Here is a 22,442-nt window from a genome sequence, read left to right on the forward strand (position 1 = left end):
CTTCCATAAAGGAGACTTCTGCGCAGACAATTAAGAGTGGGCGGGTCTTTCTTAGAAAGAAGGGGGTAATATCACGGAAGTTACGTCATTGCCTTTCAAAATAAGACCACGGCCGTTGTAATTTGTTTTCAAAATAAGGTTCAAAATGCAAAAAAAAATGAGAAAGTGAAGTGATTAAAATCCTTTAAGTCACTGGCAGTTTGTAGCCTATTCATATTTGTAGCGAAATATTACTCTAGGTAATTTAACATTAGTGATGAAGCCTGTTGTTTTTATTATGTCCCAAACCACAATCTTATTGTCATGTTACACTATCAATCAGCCAAAAAGGTGATTATAATATCTAATATTGTTACTAATTGTCTTTATTACTAATTATTTCTACTAATTATTATAAGATATTTCACTTATATCAATGTTATTAATTATAACGTAGATTAGATTAGAACATACAAGGCGAATTCACCTCCTTTTTCACGTCCTTTTGTAAGTACATTTATTTTGGCTAGTGATTTATTTTGGAAAGTCCAATGTGCCTGTAAATTGATTCAGATTCACCAGGATTTGTTCATTTGACTTTGATTTCCAAAACCAAAACAGAATCTTTGGAACCATTTTTAATGCTACAAATCACTTTTTATTTTTTGTAAAGCCATTTCAACAAACTTACTGTATGGTCCTGAATCGCCCATGGCATTTAGATCATGTAAAAAATTAATTATAGGTTTACATGATTTAAGATTTATTTTATCATGTTAAGTGACAATAAATAATAGGCTAAAATATCAAATGTCCTATTAAATCCTTAAAGCGTGAAGTAAAAAGTACGTGTATATCACCTGCATAGTTATTTATAGCTTATAGTTTGAGTACATACTGTTCCCTTGTCATTAACTTTTTTTGTGAAAAGGTAAAAGTGCTAGTTTCTGCCAGCAGGTGGTGCATGTTTACTGCCACAATAATGAAACACAAGCAACAAATGTGACAGTGGTGGTGAGGGATCTGTTTTATGATTTTTTCATGATGGTAAGTTTTAATTAATATCAAGTTACCAGGATGCAGCTAACTTTAGTTTAGAATTGAATAGAATAATAGAAGAAAGTTTAGGATTGACATATTGTTTTGTACACTTTCCACAACATGAACCCACATTTGCCAGTATTCTTAATCTTCCTTCTACTTTCGGGTGCAGTTTCAGCCACTTGCTTGAACTTTTTAAACAGTCTTAGTTCCTTTTTGTAGAAACATTTTGTTGCCTAATGACAAGTTCCAACACTTCCTTAGCATTGAAATAAATAATCTACTTCCCGTTGCATTAACTAGAAACATGTTCATACACTAATATAATCAAGATCTTCATATTCACTTGAATAGAAGCCTAACATCTTGTTTAAAGTGTCTTACAATGCTTTTCTTTTTCTATTTTTGGTCAAATTACCAAATCCCTTGAGTGCCCATGTGAACAATGCTGCTGTCAAATCCTTGTGTTCACGCGCACACACACACACACACACACACACACACATGCACCACAGCCCGCCTCCTGCTCAGTCCCACCACTTCCTCCAGAGCTCTCACACTTGTGCTGCTCTTTCACTCTCATCAGATATGCAATGTCTCACCATCACATGAAGATCACACTCGAGCTGCTCACTTTGACTATCAGGAAACATCTGACTTCCATATCCGTTGATGATAAATGAATTCATCAATTTCTTATTTTGAGTTTTTTTCTTCTTCTTCTTTTAGTTTAAGAACTTTTTTTAAGTTCTTGTAGTTTGGACCACGTTACATTAGAGCTGCATGTGGCTTCAGCAGCTCGGGAGCGATGTCATCTCTACTTTCTCACAACAAAGATCGGCCGCACATTCGAAAGTCGCTCTCTGACTCTTCCCCGACTTCCTCCGCTGCCACCACCAGGAGCCTGAGGGTAAGGCCTGATCGTCTTTCATCTTGTTGTTTATTGAGCGGAAATGCCAAAGCTGACATAATGCAAACAGCAGCATTAAAGTTTCAGTACTATCAAACAAATGGCTACGTAACAAGCCACACTGGTAGTTTTGTGCCAGAGCGACTCAGGACATGTCTTACTAGATACTACTTTCATTTGTCTTCATGTAGGCGGATTATTTGACCTATAGGATCAATGTGAAGTCTTGACCTCTAGAGACTAAACGACTAATGTTTTCTTATAATCCACTTTACAGTATTTATGATATTATCAGTTCGAGAGGTATAACAGCAGGAGCATCTTTGGTACTTGACAATCACATGGAAATAATTGCAGATGTTTTTGTTGATCAAATTAATCAGTGGATTATTTATCAAATCATTCACTGTTCAAGCTGATCAGATGAAACAGGAGTTTTCAACAACTTTAAACTTTACAAACTTATTCACAGAGACAAATCCCAGAAGTTTCTATGTGCTACTAAAGGCCTGTTTATACTCACATACTAAAATGAAACTGCATGATGTTGTTCAAAACTTTGAAAATGTAATCTAGGCAAAGTTGCAGTTAGCCATATCTTTTTATGTAAACCATAGAATCCACTGGGGAAAGATAAATGGGGAAGCATCGACGTCAGCGTGTGAGAGAGGGGGCGAACAGGAAGAGAGGGAGTAGAAAGAGTGAGAGAAAGAAAGCAGGGGCGAAAGACAGGATGACATAGAACAGAGGGAAGGAGGGATAGAGTGCTCAGGACTGGCTGGGAACTCAGACGCAGTATTTATGGATGTTTATCTCTGCTAGTCCTACGGGAAGCTCACATTTTCCACTCGGGAATGGCTGGTCAGAGGACCAGAAGCTCCCTATGGGATATAGACAGGCTGGAGCACAGCTTAGCGACGGAGACACATGCACATACATTGGACAACGCTTAAAGAAACCCCCTTGCTTTTCCATTAGCATCTGTTTATATGTGATGTCCCTTAATCTAAACCAGAGCTTCTTCAAAGTCTGCTTGCTGTATATCATTAGTGACCGTTTACCCAGCACAACCAAGTGTCCAAAGTGAGAGGGACTCAAAGGAGCTGACATCAGAGTCTGGGGAAGATCCAGAGATCTGTAAATGTCTCAGCAGAGGCACATCACCGTGTTTACACTGTGTGCCTGAAACTTTAATCCCTGCTTCTTCTTTGCAGGAATCCACTTGTCTCTGAGGTTTGTCCAGTGTGTAAATATTCAAGTAGTGGTCACCAGTCTGCTTTGCAATAATCTGGTGATACTAATGTTACAGAAAAGATAAATACTTCTTATAGGTTTAGATGCTGATTGTTTGTAGTGGTGGTTGCAATAAAACGCGAAGAGTGAGTCATATTAGTTTGATTAGTAAAATGAAAATACATTATATTCAAGGAAAACTATAATAAGCTGAGCAAGACAATAAATTCCCACACACTAATTTGCATTGTGTTTAAATCTGGTCTCATTGTCAGTTTTGTGTCTTTTATATAAAGCGTTGAAAAGAATACTGGGCACACAGCTATGCTAGTGGTGCTGTGAGGATGTGCTTAGGCTCAGTGCTTAATGCTAACATCACCATGACAATACTAGCACACAGATGTTAAAGCAGATAATAATTAGCATGTTCTCTATACTGACTTAGGATGTAAGGGCAGGAAGGAAGGAAGAAAAGATTGATAGATAGATAGATGAATGGATGGATGGATGGATGGATGGATGGATGGATGGATGGATGGATGGATGGATGGATGGATGGATGGATGGATGGATGGATGGATGGATGGATGGATAGATAGATAGATAGATAGATAGATAGATAGATAGATAGATAGATAGATAGATAGATAGATAGATAGATAGATAGATAGATAGATAGATAGATAGATAGATAGATAGATAGATAGATAGATAGATAGATAGATAGATAGATAGATAGATAGATAGATAGATAGATAGATAGATAGATAGATGACGATGGCAGCAGATGTTGTGTTCAAATATTTGTATATATTCATTTCTGGCCCAAAGTGGTGGACACATGAACTGACAGAAGGACAAATCCTTTCCAGCACCACTTTGCCTGCCTGGCTGAAAACCTAAACACTTGCATTGTAGCAGAGAATTATTCCCATCACGCCTGGACGGCCTGTCAAACAAACGACGAGGCCAGGCTGTGTGAAGTCAACATTTGTGCAGTAATGAGCATCTACTGAAAACAGACGACAGGGTGATGATGGCCTTGAAGAATGTGTTTATGCCTCGCAAGCTTTAACTTGGTGTTAAGTTCATTTAAGTAATTTTAACCTGGGAAAAAGTGGAGGAGCGACCGACTGATAGACTGTTAGAAAGGCTGAGAACCGAAAAGCTTGTCTTGTAGATTTCACTGTGTTTTTAATCTGTGTTTGCAACCCTTTTTCTCACTGGGACATTGAACTAAGAAACATCTGATTAGCTCCAAAACAGAAGCAAGAAAAGATTCTCAGTTAAAAAACAAACACAAAAACACATCATAGTAACTGTCAGTTACTTTTTGTCCTGCTTAGACAAACAGGTAAGGTGAGGTATAAGACTTTAAGTTGTCATGGTGATTATAATAAGTAGGTTAATGTTTGGAAATTACAGACATGATCGTATTTTAAAAAGAACATGTCATTTGGGGGCAGCTGCCAAAACAACTGACAGTGTTGTTCTTCTGAGGACAGCACTCGTTCTAATTTAATTTAAATGTACTTCAAAAGTCTTTGGAGCAGAGTATCAGCCGGCTGAGTTCACAGACCTGAAATGATGTTTGAAAATCTGTCAGCACACATACCTTTAACTTTAAAAGGCAATAATGAGCAAATTGCGAATGCCACTGCCAGAGCTTTTACCTTTTTTGGATGTGTTTGGTTATCTGTGCTTGTCGGTTTATTTAAGGAATCATTTCCTCTCCCCTATAACTGGACTCTGTGTGCTCCATAAACCTTTTCTAGGAAAACTTGGAATCATTGATTCCTCGTATCACTACTGCACAGTTTTTTGTTTAATACTGACATTGTTCACTTATTAAAATATATCCTGTGGGCAAGTGTACGCTTGTGGTATGTGTTTGTTCAGCAGGACACAAAAAGAAAACTAGTTGTGGATTTGATTCCACATCGTTTAAGAAATCTCAAGTCACAACCAAACAGCCTGTCAAACAAATGATGACGTCAAACTGTGTGAGACACAAACACTTATGCACTTATGGGCATCTGATGGAATCCAGTCTGGGGCCATGATAGTGTTGTCTAATAATACCTTGGTTAAAACAAATCAGGAATATCATTACAAAACCTACTTTATCATTGTTTATTTGCATTTTTGGTCAGAAAAACCTAGTTCTAATGTGTGTCTTCTCTATTTCAGCATGAAAGACTGTCAAGGTAAGTTTCCTCTAATCTAATTCACACAATCATAACATGTAAAGAGAATGTGGTCGTTTGTGTTGAATGCTTTAAACCTGTCTTGTGCTTTCAGATTGAGCTCATCTGGATCCTCGGATGTTTCCAACGACTCGACAAAGAACCCGGCCGAGTCCTACTTTCAGCGCAGAGAGAACCGACTGTCCGCGAGGAAAAAGGCCGTAGAAGAGACAGAAAACAATGACTATAAAAAGGCAGGTGCTGCAGCTGGAATGTTGATGGACACTCAGAAACACAAACATGATCCTCACACTGGTGCTAGATTCAAAAAGACGACTAGAGCCAGTATGATTCACGAGGGCACTGTTGTTATTAATCTAGCTGTGTAGCAAACATCATGGCAATCCATTAAATTGTTGTTAGGATTGTGTATTAGCAACCAAAACTGTTACCTTCATGATGAAAAATGAAAAGAACCATTAAACCAGTGAGAACCTCCACACAAACAGTGTTGATGTCCATGCTTGTTTATCTGTGTACTGTAGTAAAATATTATATAGTATTTCATGCACATATATTCTTTACTTTCTTTTCTTATTTTATTTTATCTTATAGAATACTTTATCCTATTTTTTTTCTATTCTATACTTTATTTTTTTATTCATGTTCTGTGAAATGTATTGATATTGTGGGATCGATAAAGTGGATTTCACCTGATCTTCTCTCATCTTATCTTATCTTGTCTCCTCTTCTGTAATATTTTCTTATCTTATCTTATTTCATTGTATCTCATGTAGTCTTCTCTTGTCTTGTCTTGTCTTGTCTTGTCTTGTCTTGTCTTGTCTTCTCTTCTCTTCTTGTCTCTTCTCTTTAATCAATCAAACTCCTAACAAGTGTGTCTTTTGTAGATGTATGAAAAAGCCCTGTCCACAAATCAAAGGCTCAAATCCAAGTTGGAAACCAGTAAAGAGGAACTGGTCCTGATTCAGGACCAGCTGCAGAAAGTTCAGGTACTGCACATATCTGCTGCTGTCAACAGTTAATCTGCCCCTTTCAGATTCATGGGTCTGGGAAGAGCTAAAGGGAAAGTTTGCTAAAGGTAGACGACTGAGAAAGTAATTTTCTGTGAGTCATAAATTAAATCATCAGTGATTAAAGAAATATCTTCCACATGTTCTAATGAGAAAGGAATCTCAATGTAAGAAATCAGATTCACAATGAAGCTGCAGTGTTATTTCTGTCAGGACTGAATTTGGGAATAGTCACCGCAATCATAATAGTTCCTCTGTGTGTGACTGTAAGTATATTGGATATTTTATTTGATATTTCATACCAGACACATGTGAGATTTAAAATGACACATCAGCTTTAACAAGTTGTGCTATAATCTTTTCTTGTAATCATTTTTCATTGCTGCAGAATGGAAGAGCAGGAGATTGTGGCTCCACTGTGCTGGAGGCAGAAAAGAAGGTATGAACTCAGAATTACACCCAAAGCAAATTGTGTCTTTCTGTGTCTACATTTATTCATCTGAATCGTCTTAATGTTGTTCTTCATAGGAAAGCTGGAGTCTTAAAAAGAGAATAACAGATATGGAAGATCAGTTGAAGGTAAAGCAATGTTTTCAAAAATTACTTTCATCTAGAAATGGTAGCAATTAAGAATTTTCTCAGATTCTTTCACCCGGGGAGAAATCGAAGCTCGTTTGTAATGAGAGAAACAACAAACAATCAAATCAGTGTCTGTGGGACTCGGTGCCAGCTGGGTGTTAGCGGCTCTGTCTACAGCGGTTTCTTTCGTCAACATTATGCCCCGTTGGCTGTGGAATTTTTGAGCACTTTGACACGGCTGCAGTCGAGCCATCACTATTCATCTGCAGTCTAACGTTCACAAATGTCTGCTGTGTCATGCCCAAGAGGACGCAAACAAAAACCCGCTTGTTATCTGTGAATGAGAGCTTTAAACAAACATGGTCTGGAAATTGACGTTCACAACAGAGCAGCACTGTGATGTGTATTCAAATGAGCGACCGTGGTCCAATTGGGTCTGTGCGTCAGGGAAGGCGAGCATGTGCGTGTGTGTGTGTGTTGTTTATTTCTTTTATTATAATAAAACGCTCACATGAAGCTGCTGTAGATGATTTGGACGAGGCCTCAAAACCCTTAAAAAGTGTACTGTTAACCAAATGTAATTCCTTTAATAATCTTTCCCTGTAACATTAAAGTTGAACTGAACAAAATCTTTTATCAATTCAAAGCAGAAATTTGAATGTATCTACTTCATAGTGAATGCAAGAGAAAGCATCGTATTACAGCAGGAATTTAACACATCATGAACCTGATATTGAGATGTTAGATAGGTTGCAACATGTTTTACCATCAACCCTTCATAACTTGATCAAACCTAAAATAAGAATTCACTCAAAATGACATGACAGCTCCCCCAAAGTGAAGCCAAAACATCCTGATCGCCACCTGCTGGCTATCTGTAGAACAGGTCATTAACATTGCCTCCTCTAAGTAATCTGATGGGACATTGGCCAAATTAAAAAAGTCAAAGTTCACGTCAAAAACATGATTTTGAAATATGGTTTGTGTCATTTGCAGTAGTTCTTATCACACTGATGTATATTGAACAGTTTATTTTTCCAGTAAGTTTGGTTTTAATTAGTAGCCGATCGCTACTCTGCCGACTCCAAATGATGTCACCGGCACAAGTTGGCTGTACCAGTATAGGAGATATTTTTGCTTCATTTATTGTTGTAATCATTTTATCTCTCTTCAGGTTAAAGCAGAACTTAAGATGGAGAACCAGAGGCTGAAAGATGAAAATGGAGCTTTAATCCGTGTCATCACTAAACTGTCCAAGTGAGACACGGAGAAGATGGAAGAGGAGAACACGACACCAGAAGCTATATTTAAATGTGTATCAATAAGGAGTATCCCCCGGAAGAATGATTGTCTATATTTATGAGTCATTTTGTAAATGTTAGCCCATTCTTCACCTACATCCAAATGTACTGTATTTAAATAAGTTAGACTGCCTGAAGGAAAATACATTAAATTGCATTTTATACTGTATATTCTTTAAATATTTCTACATAAAGATAAATGTAGCATGACCACGTCTTTTGTTTTTTATTTCTCTGTGTGTGTTGAGGAATAAATGACCCACAGGAAAAGTGGTAAATCTCCACAGTCCTATCAAGAATATTCCTGTTTAAAAAGACAAAGTACTGCAGGTATGGCCACGTAGGTATTGCCATGGAAACTGCAATATTCCCCTCCGCTACCATATGCAGACCCTGAACCCCGTCTCAGTGCTATCAGGTGCAGCAAGTGATGGATGAGCTGTGGTTCTCCGAAACGTGGGAGCGTCGTTTCTGATTCAGACTTTCTCTCTCCCCAACCTGCAACGTGAAAACAATCAGTTGAACAAATTATAGAAAGGTAGAAAAGGAAAAAAAGCCTTGTGTTTGATATACTGTGAGCACTAAGACAGAATCAGACTCAGGTGTTAAATATCAATCTGTTATGAAGTCATGGTCGTTGTTTTTTTGTACTTTTTGAAACAAAAAGATAATAATTGATGAAAAGAACTTACCTCAAATGGGATAGTTCACCCAAAAATGAAAATTCTCTCATTATCTAAGACATTGTGGTGAGTAGATAATGAGTGAATTAAATGTTTGGTGTGAATTATCCCTTTAAGGGCAATTGGAGCTTTTAAACATATAACCGCTGTAGAGGGAGGATGTGTGATTGTTCTGCTGATTTCAAAGTTTAAGAGTTCGAAGCTCAACTTCTAAGGTTAAACCAACATCAATTCAAATGTAACTAGAGTGAATCTGCAGATCCATATTTCCATGACAACTGGGCAAACACCAGCTGAGAGGGATCTAAGAATAATAGTCAAAAATAGACCGATGTAATTTAAATGAGAAACTTGCAGGTGGATTTTTGTTCATTAAATGTATGTGTGAACTTGATAATTGGATGTTTGCCAGATACATACTTTTCTGTTTCTATTTAATTTGTATTATTTATAGATTGCAAAATATTGTATATATAACGAGAATAATTTTCCTCAACTCCCTCAAACATTCTGACATTTTTAGAGATAGGGAACATCTATTTAGATAAATATTCTTCATCTGAACTCACAATTAAACACCCTTCAGTTAAACATCTGAGCTCCTGTAGACGCCCTGTGTTTTACTTTGTCTTCCTCCTTTCGTGATCACATTTGCTGTGTATGATGCCACCAACTGGCCATAAGTGGAAAAGCAGCCTCTGATATCCATTTACACACCACACAGGACAAGGCTACTTAAAATGCCTTTATTTCCTATGATTACATTTTTTACAACACAGATAAGCCCTGACCACTTCCCATGTTTTGGTTCCCTTCAGCTCTACAGAGTGATATATGAGTACAGTAATATTTTTTTTTGTCGTCTTTTTTTGTTTCCCTCCTTTGCTGGAAAACATGGATTTTATAAGGAAATAAATCATGCAGTTCACAAAAAGGGTACAACTACTGACACACGTCTACAACAAGACAAAAAGGGGGAGTCGAGTTCAAGCAGTCTGTGTTGCTCAGTAAGTGAGTGATGACAGTCGTCTCTTTGGATGTTCTGCATCATGGCTACTAAGGAGAGGGACTAGAGAGGAAGCAGCAGGTCGGCAGTATTGCATTGCGAATGTGGTTCTGCACTGAATGGGTCGGCTCGGCGCTCAGGAGAGAACGCGTGAGACCGGGAAGACTGGGATTTTGTTGCCTGCACTGCAGAAAATGGATAAACTCATACAGTCCATTCACTAAATCCCAAACAATTACACCCAACCAACAAACACAAGGTCAAGTGAGTTCTTATTGCAAATACACAAAATACACAAAATGGAGATTATAGATCATGGGTAGATAGACAGGATGAAAGTGAGTATATTGGATGATCCCGAGAAAAGGATTTAAGACAGTACACACACTATAGAAAAGTAATGTCATGAACTTAAATTAATCTTATCGATACTAAAAATGTAAATGTGTCTGCGTGGTTTATTCCTCCTCCAAACCCCGAAGACACATAATACCTTCTTCTCTAAGAGATGGACTGTCACTGTGATTATTCATCTTCAGATCCCAACATCAGAGATGTCATGATTGATACAGCATCCATATCTCACAGAGCATGCACGTTTAGACTGTGTGTTCACTCATACAGTGGCATTTGTAATGAAAAAGATTGTTGATTGCTTAATTATCAGACTGGAGCTATGTCAGATAGGGACATCATTAATATCCAGTAATAATATTTCACACAAATAAAAAAAGAAAAGTAAGATTTGGTTAATTTTAGATGGAAATTACTCATTTCACTCACTACTAATGTGTGACCCGACATCTGGGAGCAGGTTTATTCGAGTGGCGACATGATGAAAAGGTACAATTTAATAACGAATGATAAAAGGAAAAAGAACGGGCCACAAGTCAGTTAAGATGCGACTGTGTATCTACATTGGATTAACTGGGACTTGACACTCATCTGGCAGGAGTAAACGAAGGAAACACTTACGGTACACTGAGATAGAAAATCAAAGAGCCAGCAAATATTCTCCTCTTTTTTTTTGTTCTTTTTGAAATCTGTACAGTTTGCTGGTCAGCGACCGAGACAGACTGAACAACAAGTGCAAGCAGGAATGAACAGTAATCACACGACCTGTAGCCCGAGCACACGGATACACTGGGTTTAGCACAGAGGACACATACAAGCAATGACAGGAAGTTAGACACTCGTGCAGTTTTATGGCAAAATGAAACAGATCTTCACATATGACACATAAAGCAACCCTGCTATAACTCCAGGCTTTAAAGGAGCCCGTGAACCACACATAACATGAATTATCCAGACATGTACATTCAGTCCCATTTAGCAAAAATACATACACTTTGCAGTCAGTGCATACAGGTTTTTTTTACTCTGTTTTATTATCAAAAATGACATAGAACACAAACACACGTACACAATATAATAATGGTTCCTCTTTAAAACATGCTGCTATTTACATCATCTTGTAAATTCATGCTGAAGCCTATTCACAAATCTGCAGCGATGCATGGGGCTGATAGTAATATAGCATAAGTACTGTGGGTGGACCGGTCAGTGTGCTGCTGTTTTCTTTCCTTTACACTGACTTTCATTTCTGGTGGTAATACGGAGGCAAAATGCAGCTGAACACCTTCTTCTTATTTTCATTTACAGACTTTGTGTTGTTTGCTGAGCTTCTAATCTCACATCTTCTCTCACGTGCATCATATGATGATAGAACACATCATGTATTGGACGGAGGATCTCAATGTTTTGATCTCATTGTCAAATGGCTTGTTTATAATTTAAAACACTCTTCAATATATAAAATTTGAAATGGCATGAAATATTTTCGATACATTTTTTCTGTAGGTTTTGTCACCTACAGTTGTCACTGTGGTCTCACAAATAAGTTTTAGATTCTTTGAACGTGTTGTCTCAAGTCCGCCTTTAGGGGATTTCTTCACATTTTGATCAGTTGTCACTTGGATTCAAAGATAAAGTCCTTGGCTTTTAGTGGTTCAAAGTTCAAAGGTTGCAGTGACATAATATGACTGCACTGGTTAGTGGGGGCATACAACTGCAGGGAGGTATTTGTAGTTCTTTTGGTTTCTAAACGAAATTAGCATTATTGTTTTATCCAGAAGTGATAATACTTAAATTCAACTTTTTAAATGTGTGTGTGAAATGTGGAATTGGAAATTGTCAATTGGAAATTTTCCACATAAGTTTAGACACATGGCTCCAAATAAGATCATTTAAATTTGTTATGAATTGGTGACATTTGTATTTTCTCTTTTTCTATTCAAACCCGGTGTTCAGTTGCTCTAAAGCCTTTTTGCTTCCCTGCATATGCACATCACACTAACATAGTAAATCTATGATGAAGTGAGTGTAGCACTTTGGCTTCAGGATTAAAAAGCTTGTGTCGGATCAATGGGATTTAAATAACTACTGTGAGGTGTGTGAGACACGTGCACGATAGTTCGGCTCTATTTGGTTCAAACGAATGCTCCTGGACATGTTTATTGTCTAATGTGTTCGATGCAGCACTTTGAGCCGCGTTGACATTCGCTGTGTAGTTGAATTCCCGTTCTCTTAAAAAGTGCAGTCACATCTTACGTTTCACACTCAGTTTGCTATAAAAACATCTAGAAATGCTCCCTTTGTTTCATCACCGGTTATTTGTGTTTGTGTGTAAACTACGACGTCCGTCACAGAGCGCTGAATGGATGTGAAAATAAAAAGCGAGAGGTGTGTTTCAGAAGCGTCGGCAGAATGCAGAAGCAAAGTCACAACTGTTTTGAACGTCATTGGTAATCCTCCCACGGTGTCCTGACCCTCCCCTGCGGGTAAGTGCGGGTTTTTACATCCAAGCGGTCGACGCAGCTCAAGACACATTTCCGATGGCACATTCACTGTGTCCCTGGCGACTTTTGAACAATAAAAGTCCCCCCCCCCTCACCCACTTCTCCACTAAACGCCGCGTTTCTCAAAGTATCACATGTCAGGGAAAGGCACCCGTGTACTCCCGTCCTACATTACATCTGTCTGAAGACGCAGAGACGCGTGTCGAACCTAAATGCAAAGACGAGGCCTCCATAGCGACACCGAGCGACAGGGATCAGATAGCTGTGGCGTCCCCGGTGCCACACTGAGCACTCATTCACCGTTTGGATCGAATTCACAGTAAATGACCTCCTCCATTCTCAATTAACTCTTTTTTTTTGCATTACTCAAACACACTCTGCGGAAAATAGCCCAATACTACAGTACTCTCTATTGCAAGTTATAGCACACTTATTAGCAGGATACAATACTGGGTGTGGTGTATGCAGAGCAGTGGGCAGGGGGGTAGGTAAAGCATGCTCAACTAAACTAAAGCTTTATTTCCAGTATTGTCTCCACCGAGACTCTCGATCAGTGAACAGCACCCTAAGAATCAGTTTCTATGTTTCTTCGATCGTTCAGGCGCCGGTCACTCAACGGCAACTCTTCTCAGCGTGTGTGAGATGGGATGATTCATTTTTAAAAACTGTTTAATTTTTCCGACTTAACCATAAATGAGCAGGGTTGGAGGGGGGGGGGGGGTATTCTACGACGTCTCTTTTTTGCTGAGCAGATTTCATGACCGTGTGTTAAAGTCATGGGTTTCATGCAAAATCTGGGTGTGGGGGGGGGGGCGGTTGGATTACTGAGTTAGTGCATGAGCTGGTTGGTGGAGCATGTTACTTCTTGGCCGCCAGAGATGCCAGCTGACCGTCGATATCCTCCTCGGGTTGCAATGGATGCCACTGGGCAATGGGACGACGGGGGTTGGTCAGCATGTCGGACCAGTGCTTCAGGCCCAAGCTGGTCGCCTTGCTGCCCATGAAGACCTTCCCGATGGCGTCGTTCTTACCGATCTTGTCATAATCAAACACCGTGACCGCCACCAAGATTTTCTGAGTAGGACATGAGACAGACTCTGTGATTTCTCTGTTACTGAGTCGTCACATTATTAAAATATGAGCATGGATGATTGTAAAGATATTTCTGAAGGAGACAGACTGTATTCTGTTACATATCAGTGGAGTCCAAAAGATGAGATTTGACTTATACTGTACCTGCATCTGTTCTAGAGGGATTTCAAAGCTGAAGGATTCATTGTAATATGGGTTCAAGGTGTTCTTCTTCACCGTGGTCTTCTTCTTCTTCAGACGCTTACCCCCCTGCAGCAGCTGGATCTTCACATAAGGATCTGCAAAGGGCATCGAAATGATCAACAGAGACCATCAAGGGAAGATTTTCATATTTGCTTTGACTTTATTATTTACTAGTGCAGTGTCAGTTCTAAAATCAACAACGTCACTTACGTTGATGAGTCCCAGTCCCCTCCGCTACAGATTGCTAAACGCCTGTATATCATAATTTTATCAAGATTTACAATACTTCATTTCCAAATTGCACCAGTATGGATGGTTCCTGAGATATAAATGATATGCAAAGCAACAAGAAACTGTTTGGGCTTCCCAGGGCAAGATTGGTGCTGGAATGTCCAACAGAGTAAAAGATTACCTGACTTTATCAAAAATAAATAAAGTTAAAGATCACCCATTCATTTAATATTTCAAGTATTAATTCATTCATTTAAGTTTAAAGTTTAAGTTAAATCTATCAACAAAGAGTCCTAATTCTGGTTTGAGGGATATTTTTTTTCATTCCTTTTTGTAAAAAGTCTCAAATTCTGTGAGATTCTTGGGCTGTCTTGGCTCAACAGATTCTCCATGATGCTAAGGTCGATGGGCCGTGAGGGCCAAAGCAAAACCTTCAGCTCTTGTCTCTGTAGGTCGTCCGTTGTGGATCTTGAGTTGTGTCTCAGATCATTATCCAGCTGAACAAGTCTTCCAGTTTTCCTGTTTTTTACAGACAAACCCTAACAGTGTTGCTTGTGGCCACTGGCTGGAACAGAAACCCAAAGCTTGATCGATCCTCCTCAGCAATTGTAATTCTACACCTTTTTTTTTTTTTTACCCACACGCCTTTGCTCATTGCAGCTGAGCAGTTCAATTTTAACTGAATCAGACTGTTGGACTTATTTCTAAAATCGATCAGGCTTAGAGATTAAAACCTCCGACGATGAATTTTGTGGAGAGGTTGCGGGAAAGCTTTTTCCTCCGTGAAGGTCATTTTGTTTGTGGAGGTGTCACTGCACCGTGGAACAGGGAATCTTCCGCTGAATCTGAGCCGTCATGAATAGTTCTCTCTTCAACTTGACCTTCTTTATTATGATGCCTGGTAAGACACCTGAAAACACTCTGCTATCTCCAGAAAACATCCTCCTGCTTTCTGGGAATCAATAACTGTCATTATTGAGATTATTGAGATTATTTTAATACAGTTTCTGTGTTTGGCAGCTGCTCATGAGAGCTCATGGCTGCTCATTGTTTTAAGTTGTAAGGAGTTTATAAATGTTTAAAATATGCATCTCTCGACCTTTTGTAATATTGATCGTGAACAAGTTGTAGCCCTAAGAAGCCAAATAAGCCCCGAGACATGTAGAGGAAGAAATCTTAAAACCCGACCCTGTACACTAATTTTCCTTAAAATGCTGAGGGATATGTTTCATCTGTAATTTCAGATCTTCTGCAGATCGGTATATCTTATACTCATGTTAAGATTCACAGTAACACATGTTTTGACCACATGTGTCCAAACAGTTTCATGCCACATGTATTTACATAATTTGAAGCTTTCTATATTAATTAGTTTGCTGTATGTTTGGGCAGGGGAGATGCGATTGTGACTGTGACAAAGGAAAGCCATATTTTATTTGATGCTTGATTTGAAGCTAAGCTTGCAAAACTGGATTTTTCAGCTTTGTTTTGTGATTATAAATATTTAGTTCAACACAATTGTTTTAAATAAACAAAAACTAAAGACTAAACTCTTCTCACTAGCATAATATAAATTCTGTTCACAGCATCTGCAGTGAATGTTATATTTCTCTACCAGATAATCCGCAGGCATCCATCTTCTTCAGGTTCTTTGCCTCCAGGATGCAGACGGTGAGTTTTCCAGCCGTGGGGACGTAACGAAGGGAGATGCAGATGTCTCCGAGTTTTTCAGGCTGAGCCGAGAGAAGAGACAGAAATGACAAGTACATGCTGAAGTAAAATCTTAAATTGCACTTGTAGGATAGTTCTGAAAATCCCATTATTCACTTAGATGAGTGTGATGAAGTTAACAAAGATATTGGGAGAAACTAAACTATACTTTATATTATATCGATATGATAAGAGAACATTTCGGTTATTAAAACACTTATTTTACTACTGTAAAACAAAATTCTCTGTTAATTGATTAATTGACCAAATTATCCCTATTAAAGATGGAGTTGCTCCATATATTTTTCTTGGCAACAAATCCCATGAAAAGACTGAATCCAACAATGTGTAAGTGTGTTTGCTCTGTTCACATCAATCTTTTCTTAGGATTTGTTGACAGAGAAAAGCATGAAGGACATCAACAGACTCAACACTCATTTTCAGTCAGTGTGGCTCTTCGCTGCACCTCCTCCTGGTCGGCGCTCTCCAGATCCTTCCACTCCTCGATCGGCCGTCCAAGGTCGATGGTGTTCATGGGAATCTTCACCTCCCCAATAACGTCATGTTTGGAGAATCGGTCGTAGTCGAAAACCGACAGTGTCAGTGTCTTCCCGCCGAGTTCCTCGTAGGGCACCTGATCCACAAATACAGATTTACAGACTGTTTTAGAACTTGATGCCTTATTTTCTCAATTAGCGATAATACAGTTTGACTAAAAGCTAAAAGTCACAATGTCAAAAAACTGACCATTTGAAATGCATTTTATATATTCACCACATTTCCACATGATTTTGTTCTCGTTGAACCAGTTTTCTTTTTTAAAAATTGGTTAAAAACAGAAGATTAATTAACCATAATGTTAATATATGTTTGTGGTGTTTATAACCAACTCCTTTTTAGAGTCAAGTAGTATTTCTTACAATATAAATCAAATCACTCTGATTCAATCATTTTGAAAAAGATATTTAAGTTATGCTCCAGCTGACTAAAACTCTCCCAAATAAAGCTGAGGGAAATAAATCTCACAGTGAAACAATAACCGTGACTGTGAACGTGTCTGAGCCTGAGGGGAGGGAGAGGATTTGTTTTTCTGCAGACAGGCAGAGCTTCCAGCGCGGCTCAGAGCCTCAAGTGAGGTCTCTGCGGACCTTATTAGCCAGGACAGGAGAGAGCAGCGTGTCGGCTGCACAGGCCACTGACAACACACTCACATCCACATAAAGCTGACAGGACGCAGTGTCACAGCTATTACACTGACACAGCATTAGGGACAAGGAGTCAGGGGGTTAAGATGTTTGCTCACAATCACATAAATGTTTCATCAATGTTTCTCCTTGTGTCTTGTAGTTTTAATGTGTCGGGAAGAAAACTCGCCTTGAATACAAACGTCTCATTGAAGACGGGGTTCAGCGTCTTCTTGTGCACTTTGGTCTTGTGCACCTTGGTCTTGTCGGGGAAGAGCAGGACTCGAACGTAAGGATCTGAGGTTCCTCCCGAGTCCATGGACAAGAGGTCTGCAGCTTGTAGGATGCCAACCGTGACCTGCATGCGGAGAAGAGAGTGGGCGTGGAGTAGTAGGGAATCATTCAAGGCATACATTTTACCAGACAAAAATAAAATCCTTTAACTTCACCTCTAGTCTCTGCTCTGTTTTCAAAGCATTTAGGAATGTATTCATAGCCTAAACACTGCTGAGACCATTACAGCTGTATTTTCTGTTTTTTCCGTACCTGGAATTGTTGCATATCTAATCCTCTTAGTATAATTCAGTCTCGCTGTGAAAAAGGATCATTGTCTTGCTCTGCTGAGGTTTTACAAAGAAACTGTTGCCAGGATCAGCTCTTACAGGAATAGGGCGACATTTTGGGAAACACACCGATTTGCGTTTTTTTTGCTGTGAGTTAGACGGGAGGATCAATACTTCTCTAATGTCTGTCTGGTCAATATAAAGCTAGAGACAGCAGCCGGTTAGCTTAGCTTAGCATACAGACCGGAAAAAGGGGGAAACACCGAGCCTGAACTCTGTCCGAAGAAAACACAATCTGTTCACCTTGTAAAGTTATAGTAAGTCTTGAATGTCAAACTATTGCTGATAATGTAGGAGAATCTCAGGCTGATGGAACAAAATTAATACAATCTATACAATAACATATATGCAATACTATAACATATGTAGTTATACCAGATTTTTTACTCACAAAACAAACAACTACGCCTCTTTAAATGTCTAAAGTTTTTCTAAAGCGTTTACATGTGACAACCACAGACCTTTGTGTTCTCAAAGTCATAATCTATTGAGTACTGCAGCTTCCCCAGTTTCTCTGGTTCTTTCTCCTCTTCCTCTTTGTCTTCCTCCGTCAATCCGGTCTCTCCCTCGTCATCGTCATCGTCCTGGTGTATCTGTGGTTTGAAGGTAGCAAAACAAGACCCAATGTTAAAGGTCAGGGACTCAGGATTCGATAGAGGGCTTCCTATAGCAGCCAGCATGCCACAGACACTGGAAGTCCAGCAGTTTTAATTATTTACATGGGAGATACATGTTTTGGTCACTGCTTACCTGCACAGCACCTGATGATAATAACATTTACAAGGGGAGAAATCCCTGCTGGTAACACATATATACATGTTCATACTTGGGGATAACTGTGCACACCTCTGTCTTCAGAACTTTTGGGATCACTGGGTATTTCTTTTGACATGCTTGTGCAGTTCGGTGACAGCCAGTCAGTGGAGGCATTGCATGCTAGTTCCACTAGGAGGGTTTTTTCCGTGATATCAGATATTAGCAACGCTTGCTTGTTTTTCAAACTGCTAATTTTAGGGTTAGGCGATGAACAAGGCGATGAATGTTAGGCTGAAAACCCCTAAGGAACTAGCTCTCTACAGCAAATGCCAATGCATATTAAATGGTAAATATATTATTCCGTGAAAGGAGATGACTTTGGAGTAACCTTATCTTTTAGCTGGATTGAAATTTGCTGTTTTATTAAACCTCACTACTTTCATAGTTCCTGCACTTTTTTCATCTGCATTCCTTGTTTCACCTCTAAATGTATGAGGAAGAAATGTCTTCTCAGCTCAACATCATTACAATAAATGTTCCATCAGGATCAGAGGGCACAGACAGCTATTTGAATAATGTAGCGTCTTATTGTTGTTTCGTCCCTTATTCCTGCAGTTAAGTAAAAGCGTCACTGCTGAGGTGACCTTGACTTTACAGTGTTTTTCCTCATTTTTATTCAGGCCATCCAGTGTCTCCACGTTCGGCCCCCTCATTGAGTTTTACAATCAAAGTTTTTTTTGGGGCTCTTCATGCAGTTTTATCATCGTTTCCATGTCTCCCAAACAACCAACCATGCCCTTTACCGCATGCACAGATTAATAGTGTTAAAAGTGTCTTGCATATCATCTCTTAGTCCAATACTTTCATATTGGCATGAGTTACAGTTACATTGTCCCAGGAACAATGTGTTAGACTCTCCTCTTTGGGGTTTATGGAGCACATCATAGCTTTCCATTGTTACATTCTCAAGCTGTCTCAATTCAAAAAAGTGAAAATAAGACTCAAAACAAAATTAAAAATGCAAAAGGAAGCTACGACTTTCATTCCATGAAACCCGCCTCCGCCCTGGGGGAGGGGCCACAGAGCATCAACGTGAGCTATCCACCTACCGTAGAGCGGGAGTCCACCACAGTCAAGAAACACGAGGCACACACAAGACGGACACAAAGCGGAAAAAAGAAAGGAGGAGGGCAGAGAAAGGAAGAGATTCAACTCACCAGACACCAAACACATTACAAAAAGAGAGGCAGTCAACAACACCACCAACACAGCTATGATGAGAAATGACACCCGAGTTTTTTTTTTCTTGTTTTAACATGGTGGACACAAGTTGATGTTTGTCTTAATTAACTGTCACCGGAGCACGAGGCAATCTGTGGTGATGTCAGCCGCTTTGACCCTAAATTAATAATTGGATTTACTATTTTTTCTTAATTTCCCAACATTTTCGGCAGTTTGAATAAAAAAAATGTCTTCCTGCAGGTCTCGTGCTTTCATCCGCCGTGAAATGCAGCATTTTGTGCTTGGCGACTGGTCAAATGAAACTTTCCAGCCTCACGGTTCTCATTATTCTTTGCCACCTGGTAACAAAGCGTGTCATTTTTCACCACGGGCCACAATGGAATACATCACACAATTAAACAACAACAACAACATCAAATGAAAGTAGGGGAAGGGAGCTCTCCTTGTGTCCTCTACAGCCTGGCCTAAAACAGCTGCTGGTGAAAGATCAAATTTGGTTAATGAATATAAAAACTCATCAATAACTGTCATAAATGATGAAAAACATGTGAGTCAATAATTGAATGTAGCACAGTGGAAGAGAAGAGGTAAAGCATCATCCAATCATTTTCCTGTTACGCGGACATTTCAGCACGAGGGGACATACCTCGCCATCCTGCATGTTCTTCATGTTGAAGCCGTCCTTGCCCTTCTTCCCTTTCTTGTTCTTCTTCTTCTTGCAGCAGCATTTTTTGATTATGCAGAAGCAGCAGGTGAGGAGGAGCAACGCGGCCACCACAGCGATGGCAATCAGGGCCCAGGGAGGCACTGCCGGTGTCAGAACAGCAGAGGGACAGTTTAAATTGAATGGTAGCTATGGTGTTTTCGCTTCCAAAAAAAACTGTAACTTTTGCACCTGAGAAGGAATTGTGAAATCAAGGTGAGATTGCTTACATGGGATTTTATCAATTTCATTCAAGAATTTACTCTTGATTTCCTCAAACATGTCATTCTTGCTGATCTCTGTGTTGTTGGAGCCAGACATGTCCAGGGCGGTGGTGGAGATAACGGCTGGGCTGGGGGCCATGGTCACGGTGGTGGTGGAACCGGTGGGCTCCTCGGCCGCCACGGCCTGTGTTCTGAACAAGTTAAACTTCATTGTCAAAGACTAGGTGCAGCGTCCCTGAGACACACAGAGATCAGACAGAGAGGGAGAATGAAAGTCAGCGCACAATCTCAAAAACAGTTTGATTTGGTTCAGTTTATAAGAACAGAAGTGAAGACTGGAATGAAGTCTTAGAGAAAGATTATTGTTACATTTTGCTAGAATCTAGAAGAATAAATTAATTCAAGGATGGTGTAGCACAGAAACAATCATTCATTTGGAAGACTCAATGTTTGTGGACGTAAAGAAAACTGGACCATAATCTTGATTTGTTTGATGTTTTCCGATTTGTGTCATTATAACTTTAATATATCTGTAGGTTTTGAGTCAATTACGATACAATACGATACAATTCGAGTAGATATGATGCAATATAAAACGATACATTACGATATGTTACGATACATTTTGAGAAGACACAAAACAATTATGTAAGATAATATAAGATTAGATGCAATTTGATACTTTAAGATCATTCATATTTTCAGCAGTTTTTCAGGATATATAAACTAAATCTCTAATTTATCAACTGATATAAGGAGAGGAACGATGTAAACTCCAGTTTCAGTCCAACATAAATGCTTTACATATGAACCTGCAGATTTTTAACCACTGAATGAATAAAAAACCTTGCAGAGAAACAGGGAAAATTTGAATACCCACAACTCTGCAAACTCAAACTGACAATGACGATCGTGTGAAGCTCCAGAACAGATACTAACTGGTTCTTTTGGTGATATTGTTGTCTCAGCTCTTCACGTTCAGTCTTAATACATCATAGCTCCTCCACTAAGACACTAATGGATAACAATGATCCCATTTTCTTGAGCGATGTTGAGATCAACAGCAGCAAATAAGGCTACTGTGAAACACAGGAATGGATTTTAAATCATTCCGCCGTCACATCAGCCACAAGCAAAGTCACGAGTCATGTGAATGAACACACATCAACTCAAATGAGAAAATATTACAGGAAATAAAAGCCCACGAGACTAAACACATCCACAATGCAGATGACGTGATGATTTACTGGTGGAGGCCCGGAGAGAGTTAAGGATGTTCATCTTGAAAGAAACTGATTGTAATTCTAAAGGTAAAGTTTGACATCTTTGGATATATGCTAATCTCCTCTCTTGCAGACTGTTAGCTTAGCTAGCTAGTTAGTTAGCCTGACCAAAGGATAAGAAAATGCACAAACATATTTCACCTGTTTATTATCGAGCTTTAGAGGTTCTGGTTGGCAGATGATACTTCAAGGTAAAGTTAATGGCACCTAGCCATAACTCATAGTGACATGACGGAGGTACGATTTTTTTTTTCAAACTCTCAGCGACAAGGAACAACTGTCAAACCTTTCCTTGGATTCCTGACATTGTGGAGATAACATGTTCTCCCTTGTGGGTAACTTGGTTATACAACACATATTTTAGAGTTATTTGGAAAATAAATAAATCATTTTACCCAAAAAAT

General features: G+C 39.1%; 2 protein-coding genes across 2 annotated transcripts; one reads left to right on the top strand and one right to left on the bottom strand.

Moving 5' to 3' along the window:
• Positions 1 to 1,601: 1,601 nt before the first annotated feature.
• On the top strand, positions 1,602 to 8,424 carry LOC133000363 (protein phosphatase 1 regulatory subunit 12B-like). The gene is made up of 7 exons (XM_061070282.1): positions 1,602 to 1,930; positions 5,354 to 5,370; positions 5,465 to 5,603; positions 6,258 to 6,359; positions 6,769 to 6,819; positions 6,909 to 6,959; positions 8,134 to 8,424. Exons 1-7 carry the CDS (start codon positions 1,829 to 1,831, stop codon positions 8,218 to 8,220), a joined length of 549 nt encoding a protein of 182 aa, XP_060926265.1. The 5' UTR covers positions 1,602 to 1,828; the 3' UTR covers positions 8,221 to 8,424.
• A 5,241-nt stretch (positions 8,425 to 13,665) lies between these two features.
• On the bottom strand, positions 13,666 to 20,966 carry LOC133000430 (synaptotagmin-2-like). Its single transcript, XM_061070368.1, has 8 exons — positions 20,762 to 20,966; positions 20,475 to 20,635; positions 18,292 to 18,423; positions 17,398 to 17,565; positions 16,490 to 16,657; positions 15,929 to 16,046; positions 14,044 to 14,177; positions 13,666 to 13,881 (listed from the first exon to the last, which is right to left on the bottom strand). Exons 1-8 carry the CDS (start codon positions 20,964 to 20,966, stop codon positions 13,666 to 13,668), a joined length of 1,302 nt encoding a protein of 433 aa, XP_060926351.1.
• Positions 20,967 to 22,442: the final 1,476 nt, after the last annotated feature.

This window comes from Limanda limanda, chromosome 4 (genome assembly GCF_963576545.1).
Source record: "Limanda limanda chromosome 4, fLimLim1.1, whole genome shotgun sequence".
NCBI classification, from domain to species: domain Eukaryota; kingdom Metazoa; phylum Chordata; class Actinopteri; order Pleuronectiformes; family Pleuronectidae; genus Limanda; species Limanda limanda.